At 38.7% G+C, this 11034-nt stretch overlaps 1 protein-coding gene across 1 annotated transcript in view; it reads left to right on the top strand.

The window, feature by feature from the left end:
• The first annotated feature begins 517 nt into the window (after window positions 1-517).
• Window positions 518-11034, top strand: part of MAP7 (microtubule-associated protein 7) — a 32877-nt gene continuing 22360 nt past the window's right edge. The window contains exons 1-3 of the mRNA XM_009882289.1: window positions 518-764; window positions 4149-4259; window positions 9715-9828. Coding sequence (XP_009880591.1) covers window positions 629-764; window positions 4149-4259; window positions 9715-9828 — 361 coding nt within the window. The 5' untranslated portion in view covers window positions 518-628. The remainder of the gene's footprint in view (window positions 765-4148; window positions 4260-9714; window positions 9829-11034) is intronic.

Here is an 11034-nt window from a genome sequence, read left to right as displayed (position 1 = left end):
AGCATGTCTGGATTAGAGTATATGGCACTTCACAAACTCATGCAGAAAAATACAAATAGGGTCAGTTTTGTATGGCTATCTGTTAATTCTTTAGCCATTCAGTATAAAGGTAGCTAAATATTAGTTCCCCTAACAAAACCTTTAGGAAAGTGAATGTGTAATGAAATATGCTTTTGGCTGATTTGCCTTAGTTAAGCTGGGAACTACGTACAGTGCGATCCTACGTAAGTCAGCTCATCCTTGTGGGTTTTTGTTTCCTCTTTTCGATGGTTCTGGTATTGAGTAGGTGGGAGATACAAGGTGTGAAGTAGCCCTAGGGTGTGTTTGTGTAGTGGTTGCCATAACAGGGCCACTGTTTTTTCTCTACAGTTCTGCAGGTCTCAAACAAATCTTACCTTTTGAAAATTACAGTTAATATTTAATATATATTTATTAAATGAAGTTAACTTACTTATGTCTTAATTACTCCTTAATCCTGGTGTAGAGTTAGGATGGTTCATCTGAGTGTATGTCTTTGTAGGCAGCACATAAGCTTGAACATAGCTCCAAGATGTCTGCTAAGTTTGGTCCATGCTGAGGGTAACAGGGTTTGATGAGAAGATTAAGTTAAAAACCCAATAGTATCCAAATGTATTATCCTGTTTTACTTAAGGAACGACATGAAGCTGTTGTACGTCGCACAATTGAAAGAAGCCAGAAGCCAAAACAAAAGCAAAACAGGTGGTCCTGGGGAGGAACACTACATAACCGCATTAATAACACAGGTAAAGAGGGAGGCTTGGTTTGCTTGCCAGTTTCCCTGCCCTACCAGTTAACTGGAATTTATTTTGCTTCTGTTAAAAGGAAGGATGATTCAGTGTATGCTGGTTTAAATTCTTTGCTCTTGATCATCTTATTGCTAGCAATGGCGTTTCTGACATTCTTGTGTAGCAAAAAGATCAGAAGAAATCTGAACAAAAGTTAAAACTTGTTTCGGGAGTTGACTGTAACTATCTTGCTACAGCTTCTCGCTTCTGCTGCTTTGCTGTTGTTTGTGCGTGTATGTGTGGGTGTGCTTCTGCTGTGTCAGTCTTGTGATACGAGCCGCTGTGTGCAAATGCTAAGTATTGTGGCTTAAAAATAGGTCTGGTGGAAATGACCAAATACTGAGATTAAAACAGACACAAGGAAAAAAAGAATCTTCTTTGTAATAAGCTGTCTGTACCTTGTACAGATATTTTGGGAGATGGAAGTCTACACCCCCCACCCCCAAAAAAAACCCTTAAAGATGGGCAAATTAAGTTTAAGTGCATTTTAGCTATATGCTTTTTTCCCCAATTATCTTCTCTAACTTAATCTGCCAATCGATAATATGTATATGCCCTGTTAAATGTGAATCAAACCCAAAAAAGAGAACTTGGCTTTCGTTTCTTTCACCGGAAAGTGGTGCTTAGAATCCTTCTCTTCCTACTCTAATTTATACATTTCGATGTGTCCAGCCTTTCAAGGAGGAAAAAAGAAAAGAATGGTCTGAAACCCTTGTCATATATAAGTTCAATAAACAGTTTTTTTCATAAAAAGTTACTTTTTTGCTTAACTCTGTATAACTTATTTAATTTTTATTTTCTTTACTGTAAAAAATCATTGTCTTGCATTCTGTCCCTAGGTTATTTTTTTGAATCATCATTCACCTTTCTCGATTTAGCAGGCCTGGAGCACCACTTCAGATCTCTGGGTGGTGCTAGAAAACCTGGTACATAATTGCTGTGGTTTGTTGGTTCCTTTACCCATAGCTAGTTCTCCGGAAATGAGATCATCAGTAACTAAACCACCCTCATGTAGTTGCAATGCATGCTTAACATCATGCCGATAGATTAGAACTGTGGTTAGTACCAGATTTTTTCATTATTATTTGGTTTTACTATGGAGAGTTACTACTGGCTGACTCTAAAGATTTGGCACAACTCACTGAAATGAAGAATAATATTCTGTCTACTGGAATTCAAGGAGACCGAATTTGAATATTTTGATCTTTTCTAAAACCCTTTTGATATACTACATGTACACAGGATTTAGAATTATTTTCCACATGAATACAGAATATAACCAGCTGCACTGGGTGGTGTGTTGCTCATAGATATTTTAATTCTTTTTATAGAACAAAGAAACCAGCAGTCTTCTAGGCAATGGATTGAATTGGCCTATTCTACATTTACGGGGTTCATATTGTCAACACTTAGACACAAATCTTCATGCTGAATTTAATTAATTTAAATAATGTTCATAGACACAAAAGAAATGTTGGCATCCCAAATGCAAGAGGTGATTTTCATATTGTCACCCGTCATCTTCAGAAACTTATTTTAGGCAGTACATCCTGTATCCCAAATGCAGAAACTTTTTTTTTCTGTGCTGATATACTATACATTTTCTCAGCTGTAGATTAGGTATGAGATCAAAATCCCCCATCCCGTTCCCACAAATACTGTTCTGACAAAGATCTGTGACAACTGAAGCCTGACTATCCTGTCTCCAGTACTGACTCGCACACAGCACTCTTCAGTAGTACCCCGTAGATCAATGTGGGATAATCTTGCCAGCAATAACATTTAGATTTCTCCTTAAAACCCTTTCCTGAGTTTTATCCCCCTTCCAAGTACCCGGTTTGCAGGGTCTGTACCCTCACTGAGCCATTCTAACTGTAGACAAAGTGAGCAAATAACCACATGGGATAGGGGAGAATCTTTCTTTGCCCCAGCCTGTTCTAGTGACTCTTGTATTCATAGATCTGGGGAGAGTAAAGGTATTTTTCATGTACTGTATTTTTTTGTACACAGCGAGTATACTTTAATCCAGTAGGTCAGAACACGTAAATACAATGTTGATGTACTTGTCATAAATAAACAATTGCAGATAATATTTCAGCAACATCCTCCTTAATGTTGTCTGTCCTGAGTTTGTATCTGCTTTCAAAACAGTATGTGGACATATTTTTGCACACCAAAAATATGAATCAGCAGAGCATTTAGGCATATGCTCAAGTCTCGTTGCATTTCAACATGATTGAATGCTTTGCTGAGTAGTGCTGAGGTTCAGTACATGCTAAAATGTAAGCAAAAGCAGAACAGGCTCTCCCAGCATCTTCTGAATGTCAGATTTCCAAACGGTAATTTGCAATGGAGGACACGTAGTTGATGCACGTAGCTTTGCTGGTTTGTTTTGGTTTTTTTAGAGAACAGAAAGCATGTAGCTGGCCTGTTCAGCTCATTTTTCCTCTTCCGTCATTGCTAGCAATCTTCACGTGCCACATGCGTGCACAAAGTATGTGCGATCTGTATTCTTCAAATAACCATCACCCTTCAGTAGGGTGCAGATGCTGACTCTGCAGCAGTTGCACAGGCAAATGATCTAATACTGCTTTAAAATGCACGGAACCTAAACCAAAAAAGAACCCTTTAGTATTATCTACAACACATGTGCATTACAAGTAGTCTCTAGCTTTCCACAGAGACTCATTTTCTTTATCTGCTAAGCCCTGTGCTCTTTTGGATTGACTAACTACAACTTCTTTCACAGCAGGTAGAAAATGACTCTATGGTGGGAAGTTTATCTTGTACATAAGTTTATCTTGATACATAACTGCGGGTCTTTCTATTCCTTTTGTGCATCCCTTATGCGCTAGTGTTCCCATAATATTTCAGTATTGTAGTGTCATGATACTGACCTTTTGCCTAGTAACAGTGCTCTGTCAAATGTCACCTCTTATTCAGGTGCTAAAGGTTTGTTTTTTTTATTAATAACCTGACATTTCCAAGCATGTTGGTCCTTCCCTGAATTTTTCTATTGTAAGTCATATTGAAAGGAACAAGGAAATACCATCTTGTCTACTAGTACCCACTTTAGATTCTCCATTAAATCCTTGGATTGCAACCTGATTGAATGGTAATCAATGAACAGAATATTTTACACATTTGAAACTGAAATTAAATGGTTTTGTGCCCAGTCTTTGAGTCACCTGTACAACGTCTGCTGAGAAGTCCATTCTATTTTGAAAGTTCTTGTGGTAGAGCAGGAGTGACTTAGTCATGTTTTCCTCCACCCACTAGTGAGCTAGGAACTTGCACTACTGCATGTGGGCTGTCAATTAGCATTATCTCCATTTGTTTTAGATCCAGACAGGCGATCTGTTTCAACAATGAACCTTTCGAAACATGTTGATCCAGTCATTAACAAGCGGCTCTCCTCCTCATCTGCAACATTACTAAATTCTCCAGACAGAGGTACAGTTTCAAAGAGGAAAAAAAAAAAAAAAGAGCAAGAAAGAATGTTCTGTATTGATGTATTACTTTGCACATAAAACAAACTTCTGAAGTCGTTTTCTATACTTCATCTAAGTGGGAGTGAAAAGACTTCAAATGTGAAAAGTAAATGGTTGAACATTTTTTCCTGTGAGAATATGTATTTCTTGATTTTTAAAACAAGAGAACTTACCTAAACAATCTTACTCTAGCAAATAATAAAAGCAGTGCTTCTGTCAGGTTTTTAGTAAATGAGGTACAACTATTGAACAACGCTCCATAGTGCATGCAATCATGTGTGACCTTTTATTTGCGTTAGGCCATTTTGTCATTATTTTGTTTTCCTTTCTTCTTTGGTGGTAGTTCTTGAATATCTAAGAACATGTTGCATGAAGCTTTCGAGCTGTTATTTTATTACCATTGCTGATTATTTTTATTGAAGAGGTATGGGTGTTTTTCATATGGTCTGTTTATTGACTTTTTTTGTGTACAGTTACTTTTCAAAGATTGCTTGATTTCAGTGTATCTTTTTGATGTTTACAACTGCACAAATGATAAACAATCAATCTTTTAAAAATTAACATAGCTGAATTGCTGCCTCTGTTCTGAGGATTTATAAGATTGAAGCATTGAGCTTAAAGGAGTTTTATAAAAGAATGTCTCTTGTATAACTTGTGCAAAGAGCTTTACAGAAAAATACTTGGTAGGGATTTTTTGTCTTCTACTGAGAATGAGAAGTTCTGTCCCATTTCAATCCAGATAAATGCATGGTTTCAAAACCAATTTTTAGAATGAAATTTTGGTTGTGTTGCAAAACTGATCAGTTGACATCATTATCTGTGTGTCTTAACTAAGTGCCATGTTTTATGTGCATGTTTGTACACGTGTAACTGGTTGATTTGATAAGCCATGTTAATCCTAGTGGGCTAACCTAGTTGTAGAGTCTGGTAACTTGTGAAAAATACAGGATTATATCAGGAAATAATTTATTCCAAAACTCCAGTATTTTTTCCCCTCTGAATGTTAAAATCCAGTCAGTTTTAATTTTATTAGCTTTTCAGGTGTATATATATTTTTCCAGATGGTTCCTTTTCTTTGCAAGGGGCTGATTCTTTGGGGAAGGATCTTGGGGGGAGGGGGCAGCAACAGGCATTAAAGATGAAGGATGGTCTCTTATGGACTGTAGCTCATTGTGTGATAGTTTCTGCCACCTGTTTCAAATTCAGGAGAAGTTAAACTGAATAGTAGGCAATCTAGCAGTGAGGAAAGGGAAGGAATATGGAAGTGATGGCCACGTGTCAGAAACTTTAAATGTTGAGGCATTCTTTGCCCGGCATTTTCATTAAAACAGCACAGAACTCTCTAGAAGTTTCTTCAGTCTTTCACAGACTCCCAAGACAGAAAGCAAATCCAAACACTTTAAATGCTTTCCTGTGCAAAGTCATATACCTAAATCCAGTTGAGCATGTATCTGGACAAGTGCCACTGGTCTCTCCAGTGGCCCCAACATCTTAAGGCAAGTGCTTACAGGAAGGCTCTAACTGTCTGCTCTCCATTTCACCTTCCAGAGGACAACCAATCACACTTTGTCTGTGATGCATACTCCTACCTGCAAAACAGCGAGCTGGAGATGAGGATGATAAGCTTACCCTAAGTGGCTTATAGATGTCATCAAGAACGCGTCTTCTGTTAAGCAGCACCTTTTTACCATTTGAAGGACAGGATTATTTTTTTTTTGACCCAGCAAAAGACAAAAGTTTGCATTAACTAGTTGCCTCAAAGACTGGTTAATTCCCTCTCAAGTATAGTATTGGTATAATAGCTCTGCAATTTTGTAATTGGGCAGCTGGAACAGGCTTCTCATTATGCTTTTATGTTAGTGGTACAGATCTACTTGAGTAGTTGAAACTGTGACAAAACATGAACAAGCATATTCAAGTGGAGAAAGCTGCTATTGACCAATACATTTTGGTAATTGTGCTCTTTGAGGAAAACTTAGCAAGTGGATAATACCTTAGATGAGGTATGAGTTACACACTTTCTTAGTTTTGCAAAGCAGAACTTGCACCATAGTTGTCTTCCTCCTCCTCTCTGCAGTGCTTTTTCTTACAAACAGGTGAAGGCCTCAATCACTGCATCACCTTTTCTGCCACCTTTATAGAAGAAATTTGTGGGCTTCAGTATGGGTTCCCTGTTGAAGGAAAATCTAAGCATAGTGTAGTTTTTCTCCATCTACTCCTCACCATGTTTGTGGCTCTGCATGAGCAACCACCGCTGTTACCAGTGGCAGTCTGCTTTGTGATGCTCATCAGGAGACCTGTTAAATCCCTGCCTCCCATCTCTTCCTAGAACTAAACAGACGCTGGTGTTTGCTTACTGGCAATTTATTCTGCTGCTGCTAAGACGACTTTCCAGTGTTCGGTTTGTCTGTCCTGAAGACAAATACAGATGATTCGATTCACTGTTGCCAGATCCCTGGCAAAATGTGTGTTTTTCACTTACAAGTTAGGCTATAAAGATCTTCTTTAATCTGTTTAAACCAACCTGCTTGTAGCTGGGGGTAAGTGTACCTGCACCAGCAACCTTATCACGAGTGTGTTTCCTTTGTGGAAATAAGGAGCAAACAGCCCTAAGAATGATAGCCTAACACAGCATGAGAACAAAAAATATCATTTCCATTTGTCTGTCAGATGGTCTGAAGAACTAACTCTTGAAAACATCACCCTAAGGCGTTAAAAACAAAAAGAACAAGAAAAAAATTGACTTCGTTGTTTTAAAGTTGATCTTATTATTTTGTGATGCTCTTTGTTTTGTGTTCGATTTGCTTCAGGGTGAATTGGACAGCAGAGTTGGGTTGTTCAAAGCATTTAGGTGTTAATACTCTTGTACTTGGAACTCGGTGGGCAAAAGCCTATTTGGCTGTTCTAGGTTAATGGTGATGCTGTTAGAACATGTACTGAAAGTGTCAAATACAGTGCTTTCAGGGAGCTGTGCATTTGGAAAGTTTGGTATGTGATGGCCTTGATCCACAAAGCCAAGGTGTATTTAAATGAACTCTGATCTAAACCCATTTTAAAGATTGAGGGACACTTCACTCCAAGCGCCTGGCCAAAACTATTTTGACACCTCTGAATCAGGCCCATTGCTTATGGAGAAGGGAGGTTTTGTTGGTGTCTCTGAGTTCACTGTTGGTGCACATCAGCTAGCTTTCCCCCAAACACTGCCTCAGTGCTGGTAGTTGGATGCCATGGGCACGCTATTGCTTCCGGTAGGTGATGTGCATATAAGCTCCCCTGGGTTAGGGGCAAAGCTAAGAGTATTAAACCATACTCACCTTTAGGGCAAATGATAGGGGATAGGTGAGACATGGCAATTTAGTGTTTTAAGTCATCAGTCTCTTATCTGCGTCCTCTTGAGCCTACTTCATCTCTGGGGCCTCACGTGTGAGGTCTGCGGCTGGCCCACAGGGCCATATAACATTGTGATATTTACTTATCAGCTGTCTGCAGCTGTACAAATGAACTCCAAGAAATTGATAGTATACATAGTCCTGATTTATTAGCCTAAAAATTCAGGGTTTCCTTTCTGAAGCTGTATGATCTTTGTGTTAACCTACAATAGAAGAGTTTCTTCAGACTCATCCATACTCATGCCTGTGAGCCTCACCTAGTAAAGCCTGAGACCACAAAAAAAGAATCTGTTGTCTTGCAACAATAGCTTTAAACAGGGATCATACTGGGCATGGTGCCTGGAGAAGAAAGCAAGCAAAGATTTTGCCATTATTGCATCCAGTTTAACGGTAGTTCTGTGATTTTTCTTCATTGTTAAATTACAAGCTTAATGATAATGTGTGTGCTGTAATGGAGGTCTCTGTAGGGTGTTTTGTGTGTCTCTATAGTCTGTACCAATGCAGAATGGAACCATTAATCACAAAGAGCTCTGGCAGTAGTACATTGTGTAAGGACACTTATCCAGAGAGCCTGCTGTGTTTGAGAGTCCTATATTTCTATAGTAATGCCCCTTATTGAGTTAGCAGAATTTAGGGGAGCAATTTGAGAAGTGAAAAACAGCACTGAGGGCGGATTAGGCAATTATATCTTCATAGGATGAGATTGAGATCGGCCCCTCTTTTCATGGGGCTCAGCATGGAGTAGATTAAAGACAGATTCAGAGTTTATGGCCATTAAAAGTGATGGATCTCTACCTTTAAAAATGCAAATTAATCTCATGTTTCCTACAGCCAGTCACTTCAGTGAATGTTTTAGAGACTGAGCCTCATAAATTCAAGCTGCAGTTTTGTTGCCGTAAATGCCAAACTAAGGCCAATGAATGCTGAGATGAAGGAAGACCTGATTTCGCTTGCAACATCAAGATTATTGCTATGGTCTAAGCTTATAATAATGAACTGCTGTAGGAACTAGTTGAATGTTTTGTTTTGTGGTGCTCATTTATAATACAATTTGCATCAGAGTATCAAAGAAATATCTAGTTCAATATAAAACATAACTTAGAGGGCTTATTTGGTTGTTACTTCACCATGGTCAATGTTTAAATAGTATTTTTTTAAACAAGTAAAGAAATTTTACAAGGCAAAAGGACAAGCCAAATTTGCATTAGGCAATATTGGGAAAAGCAAATCAAGGGAGTGATTGCAGCCAGGTCAATGTGTACTGTGTTTTCAAAACAGACTTACAGTGCAAAAAGTTGGCTCTTGTTACTGTTCTAAGTTGAAAATCATCATTAGTAGGATTTTTGATGAAATTAATGATCAAATGTACTTACTCTATTCTATGGCTTCATCTATTACTGATAAAACTGTAGCTGCTGAGCTTGGGTATCTGCAGTTGAGGCACATTGCAGCCTTTTGCAGTGCTTTGACAAAACTTCTTTCTTTGGCAAAATTCTCTGTGCCAAAGTGAGGCAGGTAAAGTAGGTAAGCAACTTTCCTTGTTGGTTTTTTTTTTTTCTAGCTAGTCTGGCAGACTCTGAAAGGTGTTTTAGTAATTGGTCTTTTTTGTAACTAGAAAACTATATACTTTATGTGTAGAAAGAGCTTGGGACACAAACATCTCTGTCAAAGTCTATGTTTAGGAGTGGCAACTGCTCTCTTAGTACAGGAGTTATCCTGTAATTTCTCATAGGCAATGTGGCATATGTGCAAAATACCACATTAATTTGATAACAATTTGCCGTAATGCCACAGGCAGTAATATAAATTAAATGTTCAGATATGTGTGTTCCTATAGGAATTCGTCTACTAAAATGGAGTAAGAATAAAATGCAAACCGCTGAATGACCGTGTGCTTTTGATCTCTGAAGGACAGTGTCAAGATTTTCATGATATGTAGTAGTGAGGAGAGAATACTAATACTTCTGCAACATGTAGTTATTTGTGAAGTGTTTGATCTAACATCTTGCTTGTATGGTGCACGTTCAGCTCGTCGTCTACAGCTCAGTCCGTGGGAGAGCAGCATCGTTAGCAGGCTTCTGACGCCCACTCACTCATTCCTGGCCCGAAGTAAAAGCACAGCTGCATTGTCTGGAGATGCAGGTAAACCTATAAGAATGGAGGCTTCATGTCTCAGCCACTTATTTTTCCAGATTCCCTGTGGGATGTTGTAAAGTTATTGATGTAATTATGAATGTATGGTAGCATCCCAGAATGAGCTTGAATGTCCATGATTACGTTGTGTGACAGCATGCAAGCTTGTTTGTACACTTGTTCGCTACGTCTCTTTCTCGCACCACCTCTTTCTTTATTGCACTGATGATGAGGCAAAAGAAATTAATAAATACAGCACACGCAGGGCAACAGTGTCGTGCTGTCTGTGGCTGTTTAAGGAAATGCCCACAATGCTGTAAAGACCTGATTCAGCACACCCGCTGCTGAGGCTGAGAGCTGCTTGCTGCAAAAATTGGTTTCACTCTTTACCAGGGCACTTCCCACATGGAACCAGTTAGACTTGCAGAAAGATGGGCCCTGGTTCCAGTGGATTTAATACACGTGACTTAAATGCGCAGATTCAGTGAGGTTACAATGGTTGTGAAGTTCTCTGCCAACACCAGAACAGCTCTCTGATGTACTACTGAAGGGAAAATTAACATAGAAATGTGAAAATATTGCTAGGTGGTAACTTAAAGCCCAGGCAAAACTATATTCCAGAGACAAGCAGGCAATACTTGCTTATCATGTCTTTTAGGCAGGTGACAGCTGCCTCTTCTTTTATCATAGGATGTTTTATGATCGTGCACTGGGGACTGGCACTGGGGACCATTACAATAGTATGCTGCTGCACACGCTGAATGTCTAGGCAGGTCTTTCCTGTCTGATATGGACAGGATTTTTATTCTAATTAAAGCATGTAGAAGGTAAGAAGGAATACAGATCTGCTAAGATTACTTTTAAAGAAGCTTTCACTTAAGAACTCTTATAACTAATTAGGCTGCAGTACATTTCCACAAGGGTACTGCTGTAGGAGAAAAAATGTGGATGATAGTCTGCAACAGTGGAATTAACAAGTACAAAATTCTTTTTCAGTCTTCACAAACAACAGCTTGTAAAATGAATACTTAATGTCATCTACCAAGCAGGATACTGGAAATTAGCTCTTCATTTGGGAATAGTTGAGAAAGGAGTGACTTAATTTTGTAAGTGGTTACTTTACTGGAGCAAGCATGAAGATTTTTTGTGACTGCTGTTGTTTATGCTATGCTCTAATCTGAGTGGAATATTGAGGAAAAATTGCAAATAGCAGGA

Source organism: Charadrius vociferus, unplaced genomic scaffold (assembly GCF_000708025.1).
Source record: "Charadrius vociferus isolate BGI_N301 unplaced genomic scaffold, ASM70802v2 scaffold13, whole genome shotgun sequence".
NCBI classification, from domain to species: Eukaryota; Metazoa; Chordata; class Aves; order Charadriiformes; family Charadriidae; genus Charadrius; species Charadrius vociferus.
This window is presented reverse-complemented; position numbering and strand designations above follow the sequence as displayed.